This window comes from Rhinolophus sinicus, chromosome 17 (genome assembly GCF_057876585.1).
Source record: "Rhinolophus sinicus isolate RSI-liver-muscle chromosome 17, RSI-T2T, whole genome shotgun sequence".
NCBI classification, from domain to species: Eukaryota; Metazoa; Chordata; class Mammalia; order Chiroptera; family Rhinolophidae; genus Rhinolophus; species Rhinolophus sinicus.
Genome location: NC_142517.1, coordinates 50,089,044 through 50,116,531, shown reverse-complemented (window position 1 = coordinate 50,116,531; position 27,488 = coordinate 50,089,044). Strand labels below are relative to the sequence as shown.

General features: G+C 38.4%; 1 protein-coding gene across 4 annotated transcripts; it reads left to right on the top strand.

Annotated features, from left to right (window-relative positions):
- Window positions 1-12: 12 nt before the first annotated feature.
- On the top strand, window positions 13-25,719 carry TBCCD1 (TBCC domain containing 1). Of its 4 annotated transcripts, none has more exons than XM_074329171.2 (9): window positions 94-233; window positions 3,130-3,242; window positions 5,625-6,003; window positions 10,903-11,058; window positions 14,228-14,594; window positions 16,391-16,577; window positions 16,717-17,214; window positions 22,620-22,769; window positions 25,035-25,173. In XM_074329171.2, exons 3-8 carry the CDS (start codon window positions 5,668-5,670, stop codon window positions 22,747-22,749), a joined length of 1,674 nt encoding a protein of 557 aa, XP_074185272.2. In that variant the 5' UTR covers window positions 94-233; window positions 3,130-3,242; window positions 5,625-5,667; the 3' UTR covers window positions 22,750-22,769; window positions 25,035-25,173. The 4 variants fall into 4 exon arrangements, with proteins under 4 accessions (XP_019591439.3, XP_074185272.2, XP_019591436.3 ...); XM_019735877.3 differs by lacking the exon at window positions 94-233 and adding an exon at window positions 2,306-2,445 and having other exon boundaries at window positions 25,035-25,719; XM_019735880.3 differs by lacking the exon at window positions 3,130-3,242 and having other exon boundaries at window positions 13-233; window positions 25,035-25,719.
- The last annotated feature ends 1,769 nt before the right edge of the window (window positions 25,720-27,488 follow it).

The following is a 27,488-nucleotide window of genomic DNA, read 5'->3' as shown; positions in this document are numbered from 1 at the left end:
AGCCTGGTTACTAGTCTTGGAATTTCATTCATATGGAACTACACGCTGGATGCGTGTAAGCAAAATGGGCGGGGACAATTACTCCACGCCGACAGAACCCCGGAGGCAATGCTCAGGAGATCTTATTACTATACCTTCTCCTGATCTCCAAGGAGAAAATTGTCTCGGTTTCACAGAGAAGAGACCCTGGAGACAGACCGAGGTGCGGATTCAGCTTCCACCACTTCTTAGAGGTGAGAACAGCCCCCGCCCCTTACCCACCAGCCTGAACCTAAGCTTCTTTATTTACAAATTTGAGCTATTTTACTGGCAGTATTGTGAAATTTTAATAGGAGAAAATCTGTAAACAGTCTAGTACAGCGCCTGGCACATAAAGCAGGCGTACTAGACTGTTTACAGGAGAATTCTGATTCCCTCCACCTACTTTTGCTTATCTCAGTAAACGCACCACCTAGTTGTTCACGACAAAACACTAGGTGTGTTCCTTGATTCCTTTGCCGCATCTCCTATCCAAGTCTTTATCTCTAAACTATAACCTGAATCTGTCCACTACTCTACATCTCCACTATCTCTCTGGGCTAAGTCACATCATTGCTCACCTGACAAGGGCCTCCTAACTGGCCTCCCAGCCTCCACTCTTAATATCTCTTGTTCACTCCTGCCCCGCTGCCATGATTTTTTTTTACAAACATATCAGATTATGTCATTCCCCTGCTTCCAGGCCTTGAATGGCTTTCCATTGCACTTAGAATAAAATCCCAGCCCTTTATGCTAGCTCAAAAACTTTATATGTCTCAATAAAGCTGGAAAAAAAATTTTTAAACCTTATATGAGCTCTACTATCACCTAGTATACACCTTACCATGTTCCAGCAAAACTGGTTTCCTTTCTCTTTTTTTAATACACCAAGTTCATTACTGCCTAGAGCCTTTGTTCTAGCTGTTCTTTCTGCCATAAACATTCTTCTCTCAGATCCTAAAAACGGTGACTCCTTTTTAAACACAGATATCAGCTTAAATATCATCACCTCTAAGAAGACTTCCCTGACCAATTAAAATTAGCTCTTGCTGAATCCCTTGTTCTCACACCATCTTGTTTTATATTAGTTTCCATCCCCACATCTCGTACTCACATACACTGGAATGCCAGTTTCATGAGAGCATGAATGTAGATTGTTCTGTTCCCAGCTGTATAGAATAGTACCTTAGAACAGTGCCTGCCATGGAGTAAAAATTGCTTCGACTGTGATCTTCGTATTATGTCTTCTTATTCTTCAGGCCTCAGCTCATATTCAGCACTGACTTCATCCCCCCCAATAATCACTATCTGATATTATCCTACTTTATTACCTTAATATGTATTATGCATTCTCCCTATTATAATATACATTCCAAGAAAACAATGACCTGTTTTGTTCACTAGTGTAATCCTAGTGCCTAGCACTGTGCCAGACAGAGTGGTGCTCAATAAATAATTGCTGTTGCAGAAAACATAGACACAGAGAGAATTTGCCCAATGTCTGAGCCACTTAGTGGTGCAGCCTGGATTCTAACCTAAATCTGTTTGAGTCCAAGGCCCCTGCTCTTTACCTCTTGATTCATGCAGAGTTAAGAGAAAGACAAAGTTACTACTTTCAGGAGATGCCTCCTAGGGGAGAGAGGCTATGTAAAAGAGAAACTAAATTACATTTTATGGTCTTATTTACCTTTGTATCTGCCACACCTAGAGAGACCATAAACGAACTAAGAAAGCAGGAAATGGCTAAAAATCATGAAATGAAGGTTTAGAGGAAGGAGTGATGTCTGCTGCTGGGTGGAATCTAAAAAACTTCGTGAAAGTGGTTACATGTTGGGAAAACTAACAGAGTTAAGCTAACCCTGGGATTTCCCCGCTTCAGAGGCCTGGGCGTGTATCTTGGCTAGTGTCTTGCTGTGTGACCTTAGGGGTGTGATACTGTCACCTCCACACCCTAGTTTCCCCATCAATAAAACAAATGTACTTAATATTAGGACTCTTGGGAAGACAGAGATAATACACATAAAGATAGTTTACACAATGCCCCATCCAGAATAAGCACTCTAAAATGTAAATTATCATTATTATTACTGATCAAAGTGTGCTGACCTTTCCAGCAGCTACTGCCTAACCACAGTTCTGTGGAGCAATAAAAGACTTCCTACTCTCCTGAGTTGAAAGGCGTGATCCCAGAAAGCGGGGGTTTGGCTCCAGGTCCTAGTCTCCAGGGCTCCTGGCCTTGGCCAAACTTTTCTCAGACCGCTGGAGAAGCGGTCGGCCACTCTAGCAGCGTAGTCCTCCGGTTCTCGGTGGTGCAAGGCAGCGCGCTTGCGCGTTGGATGCCGCGGCGGTCAAAGGGCGGGCCACTGGAGCCGGGCGCAGGGCGCCGCGGTGCGTGGAAAGGTGCGGCGACACCGCCCGCCTTCGCAGGTAACGCACACGGGCCGGCGGCAGGGAGGGAAGGATGGGCGGGTCACACTTCAGGCTCGGGCTGGGGAGGCTGCCTTCGTGTTCGCCAGTTCTCGGGTCCACTGCGGGCACTGTCAGCTAAGGTTTTTTGCCTGTGAAGTCAGGTCGGAGCTCTTGGGTGGCCCAACACCGCGTCCTACTTCGGACAGCGTCCGAGGTGGCTGCGGAGCCGCAGGGGGACCACCTTGGGCCTCAGGCGGATCTCCCTGCCTGAAAAACCCTAATCCCAGCGCACCCGTGGGTGGTGGTGGTGGGGGGGGTGTTTGAAGAGGGAAAGAGCCCAAGTTTATATTTGTTTACGAATTTAACCCTCACGAGTCTCGGAGTTAGAATAGAGGGCTCATCTCCAGGATCTGGCTTTTGATTGCACACTTCAGCCACTGGAGCTGTCTCTCACAGATCAACCTGTCTCCATTTGGGCGAACTGTGGTCTTCCTCACGTAACTTGCATCATCTGGTTTTCCTCAGAATGATGCTAAACCATTCCCATATTAGGAGACAGCTGCAGTTTACCCTCTTACACTCTTCCTTTGAGTCCTTTGAGTTCATCTTCCTTCAGTTGAAAAATGGCCTTATGTGGATGGCCTTACGTTTAAAGCCATTCATTCTGGTAATTCTCTTCTGCATCCACTCCCATTTTTTCAGAGATTTCCCCAAAAACTGGGTTCCTAAAGTGCATTTGTAAGCAACACAGTTCTCAAGTCAGACAGAATTGAATTCTAATCCAGAGCTGTGCCAATTTAAGTATGTGACTTTGGGTAAGTCCGTTAACTTTTCTAAATCTCCTTTTTCTCATCAGAAAATAAGATAACTATATGTATCTCCAGGGGGTTATGAGGATGAAAAGAGGTGAAGTATGCAAAATACTCAGCATGCTGCCAGGCACATAGTAAGCATTCAATTGATGTCAGCTATTTTTTAAACAGATGATTCCCCAAAGAAGCACAATTTTTTAAGAATCAAATGCAAAATAAATAGCAATAAAAAATTTTCCATTAGTTATGTAAGGTAGGTTTTTTTTTTTTAAGTGATGTTACTTAGTGCTGAGGAGTACTCAATGAAGAGAGTACCTCGGTCAAGTGACGGTACAATTTGATACAGTCATTTTGGAAAGCAATGGAAATATGTCAGGAGCTTCAGAAATGTCAGTTACACAATTTCACAAATGCACATCTGAAAATTTTCTCTTGAAAATAATCATAATGCAGAAAATATACAGAAAGGTGGTATTATAGCATTATAATAGTGAAAATATTTAAACTTTTTATTATGGAAATTTTTAACATACACAAAAGTAAAATAGATAAATGACCCCCATGTGCTCATCACCCGTCTTTAACAATGATCAATAGTTTGCCTATCTTCTTTTTATGAAAAATTTTAAACCCACTAAATGTTTAAAAATAGAACAGTTGAATAAGCTAAGGTACATTTATTTAGAGTACTGTGAAGCTTTAAAAATAATACAGAATTGTATATATGGTATTATGATAACTATGAAAATTCTGAAACTAACATCTAATCTATGTGGAGAAAAGAAAGGGAGTATGAGATGTGATCAAACAATATGGTGAATGTTTAAATAAAAAAATTTATTACAGTAAAAGACACATTGCCATTAGTCCTCCTCAAAATACCCTCCCTCACTTCAAACACACTTATCCCATCATTCTTGCCACTTTCTGAAGCAGTTCTGGAAGTCCTCCTTTGTGAATGTCTTTAGTTGTGCTGTCGTGGCTGCATTGATGTCCTGAATCATTTGACTTTGGGGAAGGGCCAAAAGTCGCATGGTGCCAGATCTGGTGAATAAGGTGGATGAGGACACACTGTGATGTTTTTATTTGACAGAAATTGCCATATTTCAGAAGTGATGTGTGACACACAGTGTTGTCATGATGGAGGATGATTTACAGCACACTTTAAAACACCTTCTGTCAACCGTAGCTCACACCCGACTGTTGAAACTTGTCACGCACTGTTACTAAGTTTCGATGCATCTCTTTCCATATTGAAAATCCTTACCCTTCCATTGAATGAACTCGGCAGCAGCATTCACCGTATGTTTTGATCACAACGGAAAGGCTCCATGTCACACATTGCTTCTGGTACGGTGATTTCTGTCAAAACATTACAGTGTGTCCTCATCCACCTTATTCACTGAATCTGGCACCGTGAGACTTCTGACTTTTCCCCAAAGTCAAAATGACCATGAAAAGTAACTGTTTTGAATGGATTCAAGAAACTGAGGCAGCCATGACAGCGCAACTAAAGACACACAAAAGAGGACTTCCAGAACTGTTTCAGAAAGTGGCAAGAACAATGGGATAAGTGTGTTCGAAGCGAGGGGAAGTATTTTGAGGAGGAGTAATGGCAATGTGTCTTTTACTGTAATAAACTCTTTTTTATTTAAACATTCACCATATTTTATCACACTTTATACAATAAAATATTAATTAGCTTCTGTTTGGTGATGGGAGTGTGGATGATTTCCTCCTTTTCTATTTTTAGATATTTTATAAATATTCCATAAAAATCATGTATTGTTAAACAACAATCAAAATCTAAAAATATTGCACCTGAACATAATAGATTATACCTGTTACAGACAATAGCTTTAACTTTCCTTGATCTATTTTTGCAGCCTATATTGACATGAGTATTCTTGTCTGCCATCTCATATTAGTGCTTCATATTGAGCTTATATGGTCAGCTAACATGTCCAAATCTTTAACCAAGCATCCTCTGTGTAAGTGATTTGACTCAGTGAAGTTTTATTCTCTTAATTTTGACTAGCATTCCCCCTCAGGGTAAAGCAAGAATTCCTGTGATAAGATGACTCTTTTTCTCATTTCTTCTTTTCTTCTGATTCATACCTCATGTATTTCTACACTCTTCCTGAAACAACCACTTGGAACAATTCAAGTAAGATAAATTGTGTTTTATCACAGAATTTTTCTTACTTAAATAGATTGTATTGCGAACTGACCAAAAATCTGTTCTGCTCTTCGTTGATGAGCTAGATCTGCTTTTTAAACTGATGTTTTACATTTAAAAATGGTTAAGGGAGGGGTCACCTTACAAGAAAAATGTATAAATGAGTTTTGTTTCAAGTCAATTTTTGAAGAAACTTTGTTTCCTAGGTATGCAAAAAAGCCTCTTCACACAGATGTCTTTTGAGATAATATGGACCAGTCCGGAGTTCTCCTTTGGGTGAAAGCAGAACCCTTTATAGTGGGCGCCTTGCAGGTCCCTCCTCCATCCAAATTCAGTCTTCACTATCTCAGGAAGATATCCACCTATGTGCGAACCCGAGCCACAGAGGGAGCTTACCCACGCCTGTACTGGTCTACATGGAGGCACATTGCATGTGGGAAGCTGCAGTTGGCTAAGGATCTGGCATGGCTTTACTTTGAAATATTTGATAGTCTTGCAGTAAAGACACCGGAGGAGCGCCTGGAGTGGTCTGAGATTCTGTCCAACTGCACATCTGAGGAGGAAGTTGAAAAGCAGAGAAATCAGGTATGGATTTATATGTATATGTAGGTGTGTTTAATTACTTTGGGAAATAAATTGGTACTGTACACACTAGCCTGTGCAGTTTTAGATTAGTGACCACTGTGCTCCCCAAAGAACCATTTGAGTTTTAGCAGTTTCAGTTTGGCAGTATTTAATGTATTTAATGAGTTAGTTCTTAGCAATTCTTACTCACCTGCTTCTAAATCAATAATGTTATGGAGTGTTGTAATTGAAAGAGGGAAATATTTTCATTGACTTTAAAAGATTTTTGAGGTCAATGAGTATTTATGAACCACTGATATGTTATAGTTAGAACACCTGGCTATTTTTAAGTGAGCATCTGCTCTGTGCTGGGATTCAAAGATTGGAACAGCATCTCTGCCTTCATGAAACTAGCAGGGGAAGCTGGTGTCTAAAAAAGTGCTATTTAATAGTGTTTTATGTATAATAATAAAAGTATGCATAATGTACAGAAATAGGATAGAGAGGAGAATGATTAATTCTATGATCAGGAAGGACTTCATAGAGAAAGTATATTAATCAGAATAGTCTCATGATAGTAACAAGCAGTCCGGCATTTCCGTGGCTTAGCACAACAGTACTTTTATTTTTCATTCACGCAGCAGTGCAACACAAGGCATCTCTAGGCTGCTGTCGTCCAAGCAATGACTCAGGGATCCGGGCTTCTGTCTGTTGGAGCCACTATTACATTAGTCAGCTTTGCTGCAGTTAAAAGCAAACAAACAAAAATGACATTCCAGTGGCTTATACAAAGGTATTTATTTCTTGCTTATTTTGGATGTAGGCTGTACCTTAGCTGTGGCCCTCTTCCAGGCTGTGGCTTGGCTCTATGTTGTTATTTGAGGACCTAAGCTGAAGAAGTAGCTTTTGCATAGGTCATCTATTCTTGTGACAGAAGGGAAGAGCAACAAAGCAGGAGGAAACTCATGATTCCTCTTAAAACTTTTGCTCTAACGTAACATAAATTATGACTACTTTCTTTGCGTTGGTTAAAGCTCTGTCACATGTCCATGCCTAAAATCAATGAGAGAGGAAGACTAAACTACCTCACAGGAGGTAAGGAAAATCCCGTGGTCCGTGTAAGCCTCTTGGAGGGTAGGGAAGTGAACAATTGTAAATATAATACAGTTTGTACAACCATGCCCACTAGGGCCTCAGAATCCTTCACTTCTATTTCTTTTGGAAGAGTTTTTGAAAGAGGCTTGCAAGTGGTATATGAAAATCCACCCACATTCCATTGACTATAACCCAGTTATACCATATCTAACTTGAAGAGAGGCTGGGAAATGCCATCCTAATTGTGTGCCAAGGAAGAAAAGAAGAGGTATTTAGGTCCTTCTTTATCTCGTTATATCTTTTGTTTTAAAATCTATTTTGTCTGGTATAAGTATTGCTGCCCCAGCTTTTTTAAATTTTATTTTGTTTCCATTTTCATGAAATATCTTTTTCCATCCCTTTACTTTCTGTCTTTGTGTGTCTTTCGGTCTGAAGTGAATCTCTTATAAGCAGTATATGTATATGTAAGGGTCTTGTTTTCTTATCCATTCAGCCACTCTATGTCTTTTGATTGGAGCATTTAATCCATTTCCATTTGAAGTAATTGTTGATAGGTATGTAGATATTTCCATTTTGTTATTCATGTTTTTGGTTCTTCTTTTTCTTCATCTTCATCTTTTTCTTCTTCTCCTGCTCCTCCTCCTCCAAGAAGTCCCTTTAACATTTCTTATAATACTGGTTTGGTGGTGATGAACTCCTTTAGCTTTTTCTTGTCTGGGAAACTCTGTCCTTTGATTCTAAATGATAGCTTTGCTAGGGAGGGTAATCTTGGTTGTAGGTCCTTGCTTTTCATCACTTTGAATGTTTCACGCCAATCCATTCTGGCCTGTAAAGTTTCTGTTGAGAAATCAACCGACAGTCTTATAGGTGCTAACTGCTTTTTATCTCACGGCTTTTAAGATTCTGTCTTTAACTTTAACCTTTGGCATTTTAATTATGATGTGGCTTGGTGTTTGCCTCTTTGGGTTCTTCTTGTTTGGGACTGTCTCAGCTTCCTGGGCTTGTATGTCTATTTCCTTTCCCAGGTTAGGAAAGTTTTCCGTCATTATTTCTTCAAATAGATTTTCAGTTCCTTTGTCTCTCGTCTCCTTCTGGTACCCCTATGATGCAAATGTTGGTATGCTTGAGGTGGTCCAGAGGTCTCTTAAACTATCCTCATTTTTTTTGGATTCTTACTTTCTTTTTGCTGTTGTGAATGGGTATTTTCTGCTATCTTATCTTCTAAATCGCTAATTCTATCCTATTTCATCTAATCTACTGTTGATTCCCTTTAATGTATTCTTCATTTCAGTTATTGTGTTCTTCGTTACAGACTGGTTCTTTTTTGTTTTTCTCAATTTTTATGTTTCCTATGTCTTTGTTGAAGTTCCCCCTGAGATTATTGAACATCCTTATAACCAGTGTTTTGAACTCTGCATCTGGTAGATTGCTTGTCTCCATTTTGTTTAGTTCTTTTTCTGGAGCTTTGTTCTGTTCTTTCATTTAGGACATGTTTCTTTAGCTCCCCATTTTGGCTGTCTCCTTGTGTCCGTTTCTATGAGGTCAGACAATTAAGTTTGCGAACTCATCCTAGAAAAAGTGCTAAATACCTCATTGGTGAATATGCCAGCAACTAGTCCAGCTTTCAAAGCAATTTTGGAACTCTTTTTCTGGAATGACCATCAGAGCTGTCGTCGTATTACTCTTGATGTCCTGAATGTCATCAAAATGTCTTCCTTTCAATATGTCCTTTATCTTTGGGTAAAGAAAGAAGTCATTGGGGGCCAGATCAGGTGAGTAGGGAGGGTGTTCCAATACAGTTATATATTTACTGGCTAAAAACTCCCTCACAGACAGTGCTGTGTGAGCTGGTGCATTGTCGTGATGCAAGAGCCATGAATTGTTGGCAAAAAGTTCAGGTCATTTTCGTCTAACTTTTTCATGCAGCCTTTTAAGCACTTCCAAATAGTAAACTTGGTAACTGTCCAGTTGGTACAAATTCATAATGAATAATCCCTCTGATATCAAAACAGTTTACAACATCATTGCAACAAGTTCGTGAACTTAATTGTCAGACCTCATATATATTAAGTAAAGCTGCTATGGTCTTAATAAAGCGGCCTTATATAGTATGTGTCCTGTGAAGCCTAGTGGTACAATCTCTCTGATCACCTGAGCTGGGTGCTCCAGGTTTGTCCCTTGTGTGGGTTGTGTGTGTCCTCCTGTTGTAGTTGAGCCATGGTTGCTGTTTGTACATTAGCTGGAGGGAATGACTCCTAGGCAGATTCGTTGTGAGGACTGGCCATGACTATAGTGGAGGAGCTGTTGTTCAGGAGCTGACCATACAGAACAGGATTCGCTTTAGCAGGGCTCTGGTGCCTTCCCAGTGTGCCTTTGGGTGTATCGTCTTCAGAGGCAGCTGGCTCGTGCTTCTGGGAGAGGACCTGCCACAGACCAAGTTCAGCCACAGCTTGTGCCCTGTTCAGGGCCACCTGGAATGAACCACAAAGCTGTCCACGAGGTGGCCACCATCCACACTGGGCTTGGAGGTGCCTGAGAGAGGCTAAGCTGTGAACCGAGGCTAGCTGCCACTAGTGCTGGACTTGGGACAGCTTGGCAGGAGGTATAGGGCATACCGAGGCCCTGTACAAACAGATATTGCTTGTTTGGGGTTTGTGAACCTTTGACAGATATTAGGAAAGTTCGAAGCATGAGGCAAGGCAGGCCATTTGTATGGAAAAGCCATTGGAAGCAACTTGGGTGGTCCTGAAAGTTGAGTGGGGCGGGACTCAGGAAATCAGAGCAAATGAATCTCAGGGAATCAGGGCAAATGACACCAGGTTTATGGAGACTCGGCTATGGCAGCTGCCTGTGTCTCCACACCTGGAGAGAGGAGGGCTCAACAAAGAAAGAATGGCTTCTGCCAGCAACTCTGTCTGGGAGGAAGATGCCCCTCCAGCCCTCAGTCTGAATCCAAACAACTCAGTTCCTCTCCGTATATCCCTGGTGCCTTTGGAGCTGCTGCCCTAACACTAGAGCTCAGAGTGAGTGAGTTCATCAGTGAGTAAGTCCATGTGCGGGCCTTTTAAGTGGAGTTCCTGGGCCTTTAGCAGCCCTCCATCTCACTCAGCCACAATCTGTGCTGGTTTTCAGAGCCAGAAGTTATGGGGACTTCTCTCCCCAGCTCTAGAACCCTGTGCTGGGGAGCCTCGTGTGGGGCTGGGACCCGTCGCTCCACCGGAGGAGGGGGCCTCCGCAGCTGACATGTCCCTCCCGATTTTTAACCACCACACGTGGGTGTGGGACAGCTCATTCCACATCTCTGCCCACTCCTACCAGTCTTGGCATGGTTTTTTCTGTATGTCCTTAGTTACAGAACTTCTGTTCAGCTAGACTTCAGGCAATTCTCAGTGATGATTGTTCTGTAATTTAGTTGTAGTTTTAAAGCGGTCATGAGAAGATATCAGCAGTGTTTACCTACTCTACCACCTTGACCAGAAATCACCATTTTACTAAGGTTGTTTTTTTTTTTTTTTAAACTTCTGAAATAATATGCTTTTAAAAAGTATGTACTACATCCTGTCTTCTTCATTAGTTTGGGAAAGAATGTCTGTGGCCATAGATGCCACATAGCTTTCCAAGAAGGTAAGTGATTCCACCTTAGTTTTAGAAACTCCTACATCTGAGTATCCTCTGATACATACATAATCTGATACGTACATAATCAAATGCTAGCAATGTTTCTACATTTGCCTTCTCGCAATCAGCAAACTGTTGTGAGTTTATTTTACTATATCTATTTAGTTGTGGTTTTAGGACATGTTTTCATCATTTCTTCTTGAACAGCTTTCAGTGGACACCCTGCAGTTTCTGCTCTTCTTGTACATACAGCAGTTAAATAAGGTCTCCCTGAGGACATCTTTGATTGGAGAAGAGTGGCCTAGTCCCAGAAACAGATCTCAGTCTCCTGACCTGACTGAAAAATCCAGTTGTCATAATAAGGTACTATTTAAATTTTGGTGTCTTTCACTGAAAGGGACAATTTGTGAGGGAGATAGTTCGCTTTCATTAAAAATTATGTTGAGACTATTTATATAAGCCATTGATTTGCTGGCTTGTTTTGTTTTGCTTTACTTTTTTTTTTTTAATTATAAAACAAAATCAATGTGTGCATACTTAATAAATATAGAGAAGTGATTTCAGTTCCTTCACCAACAAAAACCACTTACATGATTTTCTGGAAATCATTCATTCTACTCTTATTAGCAGTCCCATTTTTGCAAATGTTAAAGAATTTGAATGTACTTATTTGAGGATAAATGAGATGATATAGTTTTTGCAAAAAACTGTTGAAATCTGCTCAAAAAATTTCTGTAAAAATATTTTCTCGTAGGTTTAAGTAGTATGCCTAAGTATACTTAAGCTCAGCACAGTCAAGTAATTATGATGTGATAACCTAGAAGTTAAACTTAACTGCCTCACATTACGAGTTTTAGAAAATCTTATTTTATCTTTGTTTCTGTAAAGAAAATCAAAATGTTTTTACTTGTTTATGTAAAAGTATTTTGAAGAACTTTAAGTAAAATGTAGATCTAATAATAATAAAATGTATCATTGCCGTGTTCAGGCTCTTCGATCTCCTTTTTCAAAGAAATCCATTCACCCTTATGGATTCCACCCCTATATATTCCATGATGCTATTCCCGCCTGTTCTGCTTCCGATTCTTTCTTCTCATTCTTCTTCTTGAGCCTCTCTCCTCCTGGCATTTGTAAGCTGCTGTTCCCTTAGGATTCTGTCTGTGGCAATCTTGTCTTCTCATTCGACATATTTATTGTCTGATTCTTTCTCTTTCCATGACTTCATATATCTCAATGACTCCTGAGGTGTTTTTTTTCCATTCTAGGTTTCCCTTTTTATGTAGACCCTATCTATACCTTAAATTCAGAATTCCCAAGTCCAGATGTGTTACAGATGCCAATCATTGCCTGCTGTTTCCACCACACATAGTTCCTGCTGAGTGGGCACCATAGAGAGATGACGTTTTGAACTAAGGCAGCCTGCATTCAAATCTGGCTCTGCTACTTAATATCACATGATTTTAGGCAAGTCAGTTAAATTCTCTAGGCCTTGGCATCTCTTCTCTAAATGGGGATAATAATACCTATTTCTGAAACGCTGTGAGAATTCAGTAATATATTAGCATGAGACTTGTTGAGTAGTAAGTACCAGTAAATGGTGACTCTAGTTTGTGCTATACTGATTGGACCAGGGATGGACATTTGACTAGAGTAGCCCTTCACTGACATGTGTTTGAAATTGGTCTCATTTGAAACGATTGACCAGGCCCAGTCAGTATCCCTAGGGACTGAAGAAATTACCAGTTGGAGATGGGTGGGACCAGAATAGCCACAAAGTTCATGAGTGACCTGAGTTACGAGGGATTAGAAACTCTGAGGTCATTGGAGAAAAAGAGGACAACAGAGCAGACATGCAAAGAGACACTGGCCCCTACGAAAGAACCAGGTTCAAGATGGCCAGTTACAGTTCTGAAGAGACCTACCTACATTGCAGTTTGGGAGACGATTGTGTGTCCCTGTAATAAAGTGTCCCTTTACTTAAAATGTCCTTATGCCAGTGAAGGTCACCACCAGCCACCCATACTCTCTTTCTCACCACCCATACCTAGTTAGTTGTCAAGTCTGACTGAATCTGCCTCCAAATAACTTTAAAAATGTGTCCCTTTTCTTCTTCTTATGTAGGCCCAAATGACGTTTTTTTGCCTTGATTTCTGTCCTACCTGGTCACCCTGCTGTGAGTCTGCAGTCCACCCACTATACTGCACTTTCTAAAATGCAGATGGATTGTATCCCTCTCCTATGGAAACTCTGTCAGTGAATTCTCATTGTAATGGTTGTTTTCATACTGTACTCCATGGAGCCACTGTAGGGACTACTATGGAGGAGGGGGATGCAGCAAGAGGGAAGAACAACAGGTGAGGCGGTGGGCAGCTGTGATTCCATATATTCTCTGGCATCCAAATGAGAGTTTATTAAAAAGAAAAAAAAAGGTATAGCTATTTCGAAAATAGGTTGAAATCCTTGCACCAAAAATAAAGTCCAGGTGTTTTAGTATTTCATACAAGGCCTATCATGATTGGTGCCTGCGTTTTAACTTTTTTAAACCTGTCACTTCCTAGCATTCTTCCTTTACCTCACCCAGAACTCCCAGTTCTCTGAACACCACAGGTAATTTTATCCCTATGGGCATATGCTGTTCCCTGTGCCTCAAATGCCTTCTTTCCTTGTCTGTTTACTTAACGTCATCAATCAAGAATCTATTCAAACAGCACCTACTATGATTTTCTTTCCACAGGTGGAGCTTGTTGTTTCTCTCATGCTTTTATCTTTGCAGGTCTCTGCTACAGGTCTTATCTCATTGTGTCGTTGTTCGTTTATATTGTCTTTTCACTACATAGACTTTGAGTTCCTTGAAGACAGGAACTATGTCTTACTCAATTTTCATAATTCATCACTTAACACTACTCATATCATATGAGAGGTATTCAAAAAATATGTCAAATGAATAAGCCAAGTCTTTGGGATATCTGCCAACTCAAAGCTTATTCCCAAAATTATAAATTTTCTTAAATCTAGTTCCTTTAAAATCAGTTGCCTTGTTTCATCCACTGGAATTTGATTTTTTTTTTTTTCTGTAATTTGAGCAAGTAAATAAAGAAACCTAGTGCTTCATCCAATAAATGTTCAAGGTGGTTATTTTTATGTTTGACCTGAATCTTTAGGAGTATTTACTAGGAGTGTGACCTTGGGCAAGTTTTCTGACCTTTCTGTATCTCTATTTCCTCATCTGTAAAATGGGTTATTTTAAGATTGCTGTTAGGATTAAATATGTTGTACTGGTACAGCACTTAATGCTTGGCACACACTAAGGGTTCGACATTAGTATTATTTTGAATTGGCTAAGGTGGAGAGAGAATCTGTTTATACCTATCACATACACACACACACAAATCTTTAAAAGGTTTATTTGCCACCTTAAATGGTTTTTTGAGGTGAGGCAAAGTATAAGTACAAAATAACTACAATATGAAAGTTTTAGGTTTTGTGCAATGACTTTATTCTGTTAAGAGTGCTTTCTTTTGATATTTTTTAGAACTGGAATGATTACAGTCACCAAGCTTTTGTCTGTGATCATCTGTCACATCTCCTTGAGCTGCTCTTAGATCCAGAACAACTCACTGCATCCTCTCATTCGGCCCATAGTAGCCTCGTCTCACGAGAAGCCGTTGTGGCGCTCAGCTTTCTTATTGAAGGTGCAGTGAGCAGAGCCAGGAAGATACATCCGCTTCATGAACTTGCACTGTGGCCACCACTACATGCACAAAGCGGCTTCTCAAAGGTCTCGAAGACGTTTTCTTTCTACAAGCTGGAAGCCTGGCTGAGGGCCTGCTTGACTGGGAATCCCTTTGGTACATCTGCTTGCCTCAAGTCTGGAAAGAAATTAGCGTGGGCTCACCAAGGTATTTAGTGTTTTAATCTCTATTAAACCGAATGACAAGGAACCTAGTGTTTTCTGGTGTATTAATGATCACACATCTTCGTAGAAGAACTGAAAAATACTGCTACTAGAAAAAAGAAAAAGAGAACATCTGCCTTTTCATATGCCTTTTTCTTTCTGTGTAGCAACAGTCTCGGAGTTGATTTACTAGTCCACGTCATTTTGGTCGCAGTTCACAGAAATTCCAACTTCAGTTAGTCCTCTTTTTGCTCCGCTTTTCCCTTTTTGACTCTGTTCCTCTCATTCTCACATGCTCATCTGCTTGAGGCTTTCCTATTTCCTATGCACCTCAGCAGAATTTGGCACTCCACAGTTACAACCTCAGAGAGCTGGTGAAGAGATGAGGTCCTTTTTAGCTCCACAGATGCAAATAGACTAGATATTTCTAAATTGGAAATTTAAATTTATTGTAGAAAGAATCTGGCTTTGGTTGCCTCAGGTAACCATCTTCCTGATAGTCCAGCGATGGCTAAAGGGATAGATTCAAATGCTATATGACTTCTTGGGCGCCAGGTATAAGTTTTAAGAGAAGAGGGGCCCAGGTATAAGTTTAAAGAGAAGTAGATGCCTACACTGAGACAAATGTCAGGCAAAATAAATGGGGGAAAAAAAATACTAGAATAAACTACAATTTCTGAATTTCAAAGATTAAAAAATAGTTTCCGAGCAAATTGAAAAAAAATCAGTTTTGTTTATATCATGGCAAAAAAACAGAAAATGGTTGATCAGTATCTGCAGAATTTTGAACAAAAACATAGCAATCTACGAATTCTGTATCCAATCAAGCAAGCTATTGCTCTAGTATGAGATGAAAGACTGAGATATATAAGGCTCCCATAAATATATAGGAGATACTTCATAATTCTTGATGTTGATGAAAGAATATAGGTTCAAGCAAATTTCCTATTAGGGTAGGCACTAATAGGAAAAAGGATATCTAACCTCTTAGGATTATACGAAAATGTTAACAGTGGTAGGTAGTTAGATAACAAGTAATTTTTATCTTCTTTTACTACTAGTATTTAACATTTTCCTACAATGACCATGTATTTAAAACAATAGGAATTGTTTTAAAAGAAGAATAATAGCATACTTAAGTGATCTCTTAACATTTAGCCAGTGTTCTTTACAAGGGTGTCCTGGTGGCTTGCAGGGAAGTACAGTCTGAGAAGCCAGTCACATATTGGCAGGCCTGTGTTAGGAGGACAACGTACACAGATTTTTCTGAGTGTCAGTTTGTGCAAGGCACTGCGTACGAGAGAAAGCTGTGCTCTCAGTAATGATCTTGGGAGTAAAGACGTGAACTCAAATCGAATTCATGGAATGATGTGGTAAGTAACTTAGGAGGGGCTCAGAATTAGTATTGTGGCAATTAAAAGATGTTATTTAAGGGTAGAGATGATAAATTAAGGCATCTTGAGGAGGAAGATATTGGAGTTGACCCACTTACCAGCCATATGACCTTAGGAACATTACTAAAGGGGTAGACGTGATAAGTATCTTGGATCTATAGGCAATCTTGAATGGATTATAGGTTAATTTTTTTTAACAAAACATTGTGAAAAATATTGCAATCATAAAATTACAAAGAATAGTATAGCAAACACACCTCTTTACCCAATACTCTTGCACTAAAATTTTTTAAGCCTCACATGTATCTAATTTTAGACACGTATACATGTAGATATGTGTCACTTCATATGGTGGTTGTTTTTCTTTGATTTGAAACTATCTCATTTTTATATTTTTCTTAAATAGTTGAAGGGACGACGAAGAGAGCTAAGATTGCTTGTAACAGTCACGTGGCCCCACGGATGCACCGCATGGTGGTGATGAGCCAGGTTCACAAGCAGACATTGGCCAAGAGCTCAGACACTCTGGTGGGGGCGCATGTAAAGATTCATCGCTGCAGCGAATCTTTTATATATCTGCTGTCTCCCTTACGGTAAGATGGTGTGCTGACAGGTGGACATTTTCTTTGGACTCGGGTTGATCCTTTTTTTGCCATCAGAGAAACATGGTAATCAAATATTTTTTATCTGATTCTCATTGAGAGGAATTTACCTCGTTGTTTCATTTTTCAGATCTGTGACAATTGAGAAGTGCAGGAATAGCACCTTTGTTCTGGGCCCTGTGCAGACTGCTCTTCACCTCCACGGCTGTGACAATGTTAAAGTCATTGCTGTTTGCCACCGTTTGTCCCTCTCTTCTACAACAGGCTGCGTCGTTCACCTTCTGACACCTACACGCCCACTTATTCTCTCTGGGAACCACACAGTAACTCTTGCCCCTTTTCATACCCATTATCCAATGCTGGAGGACCACATGGCCAGGACGGGCCTCGCGACCGTGCCCAACCATTGGGATAATCCAATGATTGTGTGCAGAGAGAACAGCAACACAAGTGTCTTCCGACTCTTACCACCGTGTGAATTCTATGTGTTTATTATTCCATTTGAAATGGAAGGGGACACAACAGAGATACCTGGGGGTCTTCCATCTGTGTATCAGAAAGCACTGAGGCAAAGAGAACAGAAGATCCAGATCTGGCAGAAAACGGTGAAGGAGGCTCATTTGACAAAGTGAGTGTTTTCTAGAAGTAATAATTTGTCTTTTATGTGAAGCAGATTAATCTGCATATGTTTATAGCTGTGCTAAAGTAATGAAAACGATATAGTGTGTCTTTAGTTAAGGCTTGGGTTTCAGGTTAGTATTACAGGCACTGTTTGGCTGGGGGATGGGAGTGAATGGATACCACTAAAGTATTAGACTCCCTTTTTTTTTTTTTAATTTAATTTTATTAAATTTATTGGGGTGACAATTGTTAGTAAAATTACATAGATTTCAGGTGTACAATTCTGTATTACATCATCTATAAATCCCATTGTGTGTACATCACCCACAGTCAGTTCTCCGTCCATCACCATATATCTGATCCCCCTTACCCTCATCCCCCACCCCCCACCCCGCTTACCCTCTGGCAACCACCAAACCATTGTCTGTGTCTATGTAGACTCCCCTTTTTAAAAAGAAGTTTAAGTTTCATTGGCAGATATGCGACTTACATGAATGAAAGGACAACATATAAACTATGCCACATATTTCAGTACTTTAATGGACAGGTTTTAGTTTCTCATTTCCCTTCCACACAGTGCTGTTGGTTCTCAGACTTGGTTGTACATCATCCAAGGAACTTGTTAAAAATACAGATGTCTTGGCTCTGCCACACCACAGACAGACTCTCCAAGGGTGGGTTCCTCGAGCTGGTCCACGGATTAATGATAGTTTTTGTCAGTTTCCCTAGCCCATGTTTCCCTAATCCATAGAGTGTTTTAAAATAAAACTAAGTTTAGTCATTTTTAAATATCGGTTTTTATTCTGAGATTATTTCCTTTTTACTTTTGTGTACTAAAATATTTTTAATAACATGCTTGTGATAGTGTTAGGTTGGTGCAAAAGTAATTGTGGTTTTTGCAATTTTTAACCTTTGAAACCACAATTACTTTTGTATCAACCTAATAGGTGGTTGTAGTTTATTACGTCCACCACAAAGTTTTATTTCAAGGGTATTGGTCTTTAATCTCTAGAACCTAGGGAGACACTGTCTGGTGTATAGAGATTCAGAACCATCAGTGTGGGTAGTTAGGGAAGATTTATAGAAGAAGTAGAATTTGTGTTGGACCTTGGAGAATGAGCTCAGTTTGGATAGGAGCAGAATGCTTTCAATAGCACTATAGGAGCCGGTATGGAAGCAGAAGCAGACCTTAGGTATCTTGGAAATCAATTGCTGAAATAGGATTATGGATATGGAATAGTGATATTTAGGCTTAGACAGCAGTTTGAGCCAGGTTATAGAGAAACTTGAATGCCAGGCAGTGGAAGTTAGACTTAGAACCATTAAAGGGTTTTGAGCAGTTAACTTAAGTACGGAAAGCTGTTTCATTTATTCAGGAACATTTATAGAATGCCTACAATATGCAAACCACTTTATTAGATTCTATAGTAGATTACAAAATGGGTAAGGAAATATTATTGGCACACAGGATGTTCCTCTATTTAGAGAGATTTGAAAGAGGGAAATCAGGGTGATACAGCAGTGCTCTAGACTGAGGTACTGGACTAGAGTGGAAAGGAAGGGGATGGAGACAGAAATGCTTTGACAGGAGGCAGAACTCCTGATTTTGTGACGAAAACAAGAAAATCAAAAATGACTCCAAAAATTGAAGCCCAGTTTAGAAACTTTTGATTAATGAATTTTCTTCTAGAAAGAATATAATATACAACTTGAAAGTAGTGGGTGCTCAGAATAAATAATTACTGTTTGTACAAATATTTTTGTATTTAATCAAATTTTATTTGTTAGAGATATTAGGAGAGGAACATAGGAAACATAGTACCAAAAGATGGAGGATTGCGTCTTATACAATATTGTATACTTGAGAGCTGGAGCTAGTTTGCGAAAAGGGTATCAAATTCTTTTTGGGGATCTTAACATGAAATGCCGTATGTCCTGATAATATCTTGATCATTATGACCCTTTTCCTTAAGACATAAAACTCTTTAATAATTAGCCGCCATTTGCCTGGTATTAGTTTTGTTTGTTTGTTATTTTCTTTTCTGGTTGTCATTATCTTGAAAAGTGGCAGCCATTCCATAATGTTTTTGTTTCTGATGACCCATAACTGCTGTTTAATGTGTGAGTAAAAAATACTTATTTTAATTAAATCTTTTAGTTTTATAAGATTTTAAAGATTAGTGCTGTTCTTTGGATAGCTATATCTATATTATACTGGAAAGTACTCAGACTCAGGAATTAGTACTGACCATGCACTTTACTGTGTGACATGAGTCTGCCATTTAACCTCTCTGGGTCTGATTTGTATCATATATAAAGTATAAGTATATTGTCCTGCCTCATGAGATTGACGTGATGGTTTAGTAAGATAACTTACTGGAATGTGTGTGTGTGAGACACTGTGTGTAGTGGTGTATGCTGGACTGTGTTTACTAGTATCAGTGTGACACACTCTGCTTAGTGATGTGAGATACATTTTTTTTTTTTTTTAAAGATTTTATTGGGGGAGGGGAACAGGACTTTATTGGGGAATGGTGTGTACTTCCAGGACTTTTTTCCAAGTCAAGTTGTTGTCCTTTCAATCTTAGTTGTGGAGGGTGCCATTCAGCTTCAAGTTGTCCTTTCAGTCTTAGTTGTGGAGGGCACAGCTCAGCTCCAGGTCCAGTTGCTGTTGCTAGTTGCAGAGGGCACAGCCCACCATCCCTTGCGGGAGTAGAACTGGCAACCTTGTGGTTGAGAGCCCACGTTCCAACCAACTGAGCCATCCGGGAGGCAGCTCAGTTCAAGGTGCTGTGTTCAATCTTAGTTGCAGGGGGCGGAGCCCACCATCCCTTGCGGGACTTGAGGAGTTGAACTGGCAGCTCTGTGGTTGAGAGCCCACTGGCCCATGTGGGAATCGAACCGGCAGCCTTCGGAGTTAGGAGCACGGAGCTCTAACCGCCTGAACCACCAGGCCGGCCCCGAGATACATCTTCTGGGTGAAATTGTTTACCAAGAATATCCGACACCTGACCTATAAGAATTAAATTCATTCTAAGATAGTCATTGAAAAAAGACTTGATCCAGCTGTAGTATTTTCTGGATGCATTTATGTGGCTTTGTTATTATTATATGGATTAAGGAATGAAAAATGTAATACATAGTTACACAATTGCATTTAAACTCTTTAAAACAGTCACTACCTGCCAAAAAATATAAAGATCATGCTTTACCTGGGAGTTCATTGTGATAATATGCTGCTGCTCTCTTTTAAAAACATTCTGCCCAGTTTGTATCATGAATTGAGCCGCCAAGACATTAATACTTACAGGCCAGTCATTCTCAGTTTAGCATGTTATTAGCAATAATGATGGCCATAATAACAGGAAATATGTATTGAGGATTTGCTAGATGCCAACACTATTCTAAGCACCTTCTATGTATTAACTCATTTGTTCTTCATAACAAGATCCTGTTACAGATGAGGAAACTGAGGAAGTGAGAGATTAAGTAATTTACCCAGAGTCACACAGGAGCTGGTATTCACACCTAGTCAACGTGGTGCCAGAACCTGGGATCTTAGTGTCTTTATTATTTCCTGTGAATTATTGCTATATATGTAAAATATAATATAATATATAATATATAAGTAATAATTACAAAGATGTGATATAAAAATGATCACTTGGGAAAACATCCTTTTAAAGCAATTTTATTGTTTGAATGCCCCATAGTTAGATACCTAGATTTTCTTAAACATGTGAAATGCTTATACACATGTGCAGAGTCTGGAATGTGGTATTTAATAAATGTTGACTCTGAATCATAGTATATTCAAGTGGTAAGATCTGGTATAACACTAGAGACAAGGAAAAGCACTCAATTTAACTTTGGGAATAGAGGAAGACAGAAGAATTATTGATCAATTTGAAAACAAACTGCCAACATGATCCTTTACAAGTGATTAGATCGTGTCATTTCTCTGCTCTGACCCCTCTAATTTCTTTCCGTCATAGTTGGAATAAAATATAATACCTTTACCATACCTCCCAGGCCCTCCTGCCTCATTTTCTGCCATTCTTTCTCCCATTCTCTCCCCTCTGCCATCCCCCAGTCTTCTTGCTATTACTTAGTCATTGCCCTCTGGCCAAAGACCACCAGGAACATACATGTGGAACAAAGCTGGATTTTCTTACTCATTGCAAGCAGGGAGAGGATTACGCTTCATCTTAGTAAAAGAGTGTTAAAAAGAACTTATAATTGGATTTTGGCGTGTGTTAGGTGATTTGGGCGAGGGTTCTAGGGAGCAAGGCTTTGTTGTGGGCTGGATGCTCCATGGAGGCAAGAGTAATTCTATGATTTGGTACCTTAATTTTTATACTAAGACTAAATATTACTTTATATGAAAGTTTTATTAAACTTATATTAAAGTTATATTAAAACTATCATTGTAAAGAAGTATCAGTTACTCGTTAGCCAGGAATGGGTGATGTTTGGTTATGTTTTGTGGTCTGGACCACAAAATGTTTTTTATTTTTGTCTGGACTGAGATTATAGAGTGCTCTTGTTCTGGCCTTGATCTGTCTCATCTCAGAGTGGCCTTGTCTGATGTGGGTCTTCTGTGGAATTGTTTATGTTCAGCAGAAGACCACACACCCAGGATGGATCCTAGCTACCCCACGGCCTAGCCAACATCGCTAAGCTGGCTCCTGGCTGCCAGGAGCTCCTCTTCTCTTTCTTATCTTGAACATGTAAATATGCTCTCACTTTAGAGCCTTTCCACTTTTTGTTTCCTCTGCCTGGAATGTTCTCCAGATATTTATTTTGCTTAATTCATCACTATTCAGATCTCTGATTAAGTGTCATCTTAGAGAGGCTTTCTCTGTTCATTCTTTTTCTAAAATACCATTCCCAGTACTCTCCATTTCCTTCCTCTACTGTATTTTTCTCAAAGGCACTGATAACTACTTAAGTTTATATGATATATTTTTATTTATTACTATCCTACCTGCTAGAATATACAGTCCACAAGGAGCATAGACAAGCTAGATGACAGTGAGAGTGGCGTCCTCTGGAGTCGTGCAGGCAGGCCTGTCTCTTCTCTTTTCTTCACACATTTATCCCCATCAGTCACAACACTACCCGGCATCACTTGGTCCTCCGAAAATACCTGTTGAGTGAATAACCACAGTAGAACAAAATAGGTAATTACTGATAAGTCTTTACAAAGAGGGCATTGTATCTTACCAAATTTACTTTTTTGGGTGGTGGCCCAATGTACTGAACTGAACAGAACAGTTATTTGGAGACAACAAATGGATAACTAGAAATAATTTCATGTTTATCCTATAAGGTGTTTTTTTATAATCACTTGAAGTAAATTAATATGAATTACTGCTCTTAAATTCTTTTTGCTCTCAATTGCCATTTTAGGGATCAAAGAAAGCAGTTCCAGGTACTTGTGGAGAATAAGTTTTATGAGTGGCTGATCAATACAGGACATCGCCAGCAGCTGGACAGCCTGGTGCCCCCTGTGGCAGGTTCCAAACAAGCAGCAGGATAAATTCCTATGTCAGAACACTGGTAGGCATTTATAATGCAGACGACCTAAAACAAATTATTTGGGGGAAATCTTGTAAGCGTACAAAAAAAACTACACAGAATATTATGTTACCAACTGTTGTTGAATTTTTTCCACCATTCCCACCAGCATATACAGACCTTTACATACCAATATTTACCATATGTTATAGTGAGAAAACCAACCGAAATATTCAGGTGGAGCCTATAGAATTATGGGCAAACATAATGGCCAAGTTTTGTTTTTTTTCTTCATGCCTGGCACAAGTTGTACAGCCCACAGATACTACTTTCCCCATACATAGCTTTAAATTTTATTTCCCCTTTCTAACACATCTTTTCTCTTTCCTATCACCCTACACCCAAACCAGTTAATACGTGAGCTATTCTTTGTTACTTGCACATATGAACATTAATAAATTACCAGAATTAATCCAAATGAAGATTTGAATACTGAACTCTAGAAGATCACAGATGCAATAGAGGAGAACATGGATACAAACAAATTTAGTGTATATAGTGTTGTATAGTACATAGTATTCTTTTTTTAATAGAAATTTGTTTTCTTTGCTACTTTAAAGAACTTTTAAAGACTGATACTAGAATAATAAAGGACATAAATAAGTAGAAAAATACTTAGAAAGGTGCTCACTTTTCACTTAAAGAAATATAGGATACTATTTTTCATCTGTCAGATTGGCACGGATCAAAAACTGGTGGCATCCAACACTTCCAAGACATTTTACTTACCACTGGGGAAAGTGTAAATTTGTGTAACCTCTTTGGAGGATACTTGGACAAAATCAAAATTAAAAATACACATATTCTTTGACTTAGCAATTTCACTTCTTAGCTTTATCTTATACATTCATGTGTCTGTGTAAGAAATATGTTCATTGCAGCATTGTTGGAAATAGCTATAGACTGGAAGCAACCCTGATGCTTCTCAGTGTTGGGCTGGTGCCCAATGAACTGATATATCCACGTCATGAAGTGCATCTTTAAAAAGGCTGAGGTGTATCTGTATGTACCGAGACTGAATAATCACTGAGCTGGGGCGGGGGGGGGGGGGGGCTGGGGTGTGTGTTTGAAAAAAGAGAGGGATTATCATGCCTATTTATATGCTAATTATATGCCTTAGAATTTTCTGAAAGGATATAAAGAAATTATTAACAGTGTTTGCTTTGAGAAACAAGACTGGGTGTCTACAGTAGGAGAATACTTATTCTTAATTTTTATTAAGTTATAATTTGCACACTATAAAATTCATCTTTTAAAGTGAAGAATTCAGCTGCTTTTAGTATATTCACAAGTTTATGCAACCATCACCATTAACAAATCACTAATTCTTTCATCACCCTAAAAACAAACCCCATACACAGAGGCAGTCACTCCCCATTCCTCCAACTCCAAATATCTCCTCCTTCCTCCAGTCCCTGGGCAACCACGAATCTACTTTGTGTGTCTTGATTTGTCAACTCTGGACGTTTCATATAAATGGAATCATACAACATGTGGCATCTTAATGTCTGACTGCTTTCACTTAGCAGAAAGCATAATGTTTTCAAGGTTCATCCATGTTATAGCATGTGTCAGTATGTCATTCCTTTTTATGGCTGGATAATATTCTATTGTATGGATACACGATACTTTATCTGTTCATCAGTTGATTGACATTTGAGTTGTTTCCATTTTTCAGCTATTGTGAATAATGTTGCTATGTACTTTTGTGTTCAAGTTTTTGTGTAAACGTTTTCATTTCTCTTGGCTATGTACCAAGGAGTAGAAAGTCAAATGTTTAACTTTTTGACTAACTGCTGAACTGTTTTCCAAAACTGCAAAAAGTTATTCATTATTTGCTTTATATGTTGTTTACATTTTTAAAGTATGTATTCCTTTTAATAAAAAAAAAAGAATTTTAAAGTATTTAGTTAATAAATACTGAGATCAAGAATTGGAAATCTGATGAAGATTGTAAGGAAATGGAAACTAATAACAGGATAAAATTTTAGTTCAGACTAATCCCCAGAGCCTGCCAATTTTTTATGTTTATGTGTGAATTTCGTTTATTTTATTCTGAACTAATGTGACCTTTAGGAAAAAAGGGAATATAATTAATTTTAAACTTTATGTATTTTATTACCCTAAACTATCATCTGACCTTAATTATTTATGTGATTATATTTAAGTGCAAAGTTGTTGTCTAATTATTTGCCTGAAGGCAATAGAAAATTAAGTTAATTTTAATTTTCCTTTTGTGATCTTCAGGGCCCTGGAAACATGAGGATGAATGGAAGATGGTGCACATCTTGAAACTAAATTGGGAGGGTGCTGTTGCTGCTTAAGAGACTTTGGGGCTTTTTCTTCCTATTTAAGACCTTTCCTTGATTTCCATTCCATACTCATTTGTTACCATTTAGGTTGAATTTTATGTAAACTTCTGACTATCATATAAACATATGGTTTATAGAACATCAGAAGACTTACCTTTGTGATGCCAAAATGAAAAAGTTGATGAAGGCAGTCTCATTGTACATATGTTGATGTTAAAGTGATTGAATGTAGATTTGCAGGTAAACTTCATATTTTAATTTGTATGATGAAAGGGTTTTATCCTTTCTAGAGTTAAGAGTTTTATAGTTATTTGTAACTATTTAAAAGAAAATTGCTATTCTTTTTTTACTAAAATAAATGGAAAGAAAGTGTGATATGTTGGTATAAAAATATAGCAGAAATAGTTTTATATGAAGATATTTTAGTTCTTAAAGTATGAAACTTAAACTGTGTAAAATCTTTATTTTTTATTTTCTACTTCAGATTTTCAATAAACAAGCTCTAAAAAAATTAATTTTATCATTTTGATAAAAAGATAAAGCTTCGCTTTTAACTTTAGAAAAGGTCTCTAATGTTCTGGGATGTTATATCAAAATAAAGTTTACATTTGATTATGAAAGCTGTGTTCTTTAATATAAAGTAAAACAATTATCAAATTAGTAAAATGAATCTGCAGATAAACATTATTTCAAATGCTCACAATCCATTTAATTAGCAAATACACACACACACACACACACACACACATATATATGTGCTTGATCTCTATATTTCTAAAGTGAAAACCCTCAGAATGTGTTAATTCTAACTGAGGTTTTCATTTTAAGATGCAATTCAAGCAAGCAGAACATTACCAAATAAAGAAACACTGGCGTAATAGAAGTGTGTTTTGTAAATGACTATTGGTTAATGAAATTAGTGGTATTAATTAGGTACTCTCTTTACAGTTTATAAAGTTCAGAAAACTAAGCACATAACTTAATACTTTGTTTCTCAATAATCTTCATATCAAGGCACATTTGCAATTTTCTGAATTGACCATGAAATATTTGGGGGGCATCTCATTTATAAAAATATTTGTTAGATAGCTTTGTTAGTGGAAAAATGGGGAAATTGGACTTTTGAGGAAAATATACTTGACCAGGAAAATTAAAATAGAGAAGAGTAGCTTTGTTTTTTTATTTTTCTGTGGGGATTTTTTTGTTTGTTTGTTTTTAGCCTATGTAAGATGTAATCTCATTCCTAAAGTCCTAGGTATATTAAAGTCCTAGGTATATTAAATGCCAAAATGTTCTCTAGACAGGTCCCAGTATGATATCATGGCAGAGAAATGCGCCCCAGTAGGTGGCAAGTGGGGCTTAGCTAGACCTTTGCAAATTCAGGAGTCTCCATAGTAGCTTTCTGTCTCTTAGGCTACATACGTAGCACCCTTTCTTGTGGATTAGAACTTTATTTGTGTTTTGAAACAATTTATAACTTAAAAACCGGTTGCAAGAATCTGAATTCCAAAACTGTCATTATATGCAGATGACATGATACTATATAGAGAGAACCCTAAAGACTCCACCAAAAAACTATTAGAGCTGATAAATGAATTCAGTAAAGGAACAGGATACAAAATTAATATTCAGAAATCAGTTGCATTTGAATATACCAATAATAAAATATCAGAAGGAGAAATTAAGAAAACAATCCCATTTACAATTGCTTCAAAGACTATAAAATACCTGGGAATAAATTAACCAAAGAAGTAAAAGATCTGTACTCAGAAAATTGTAAGACACTGAAGAGAGAAATTAAAGAAGAAACAAATGGATGGAAACACATGCTCATGGATAGGAAGAATTAATATCATTAAAATGTCCATACTGCCTGAGGCAATATACAGATTCAACGCAATTCCTATCAAACTACCAAGGACATTTTTCACAGAAATAGAACATATAATCCTAAAATTTATATGGAACCATAAAAGACCCCAGATAGCCTTGGCAATCTTGAGAAATAAGAACAAAGTGGGAGGTATCACGATACCAGACAGCAAATTATACTACAAGGCCTACAGTAATCAAATAGCATGGTACTGGCATAAAAACAGACACATAAATCAATGGAATAGAATAGAGAGCCCAGAAATAAATCCATGCCTATATGGTCATTTAATCTACGACAATGGAAGCAAGAATTTACAGTGGGGTAAAGACAGTCTATTCAATAAATGGTGTTGGGAAACCTGGACAGACACATGCAGAAAAATGAAGCTGAACCACCTCCTTACACCATATACAAGAATAAGTTCAAAATGGATTAAAGACTTAAATGTAAGATCTGAAACCATAAAATTCGTAGAAGAAAATATAGGAAGAAACTTTACATACGTTACCCGGA

Excerpts from the sequence above, each read along its gene's own strand:
- TBCCD1 (XM_019735880.3), top strand. The coding sequence starts at position 5,668 with ATGGACCAGTCCGGAGTTCTCCTTTGGGTGAAAGCAGAACCCTTTATA. Across the intron at positions 14,595-16,390 it reads ATTAGCGTGGGCTCACCAAG|TTGAAGGGACGACGAAGAGA; the intron begins GTATTTAGTGTT and ends TTTCTTAAATAG. Across the intron at positions 16,578-16,716 it reads TATCTGCTGTCTCCCTTACG|ATCTGTGACAATTGAGAAGT; the intron begins GTAAGATGGTGT and ends TTCATTTTTCAG.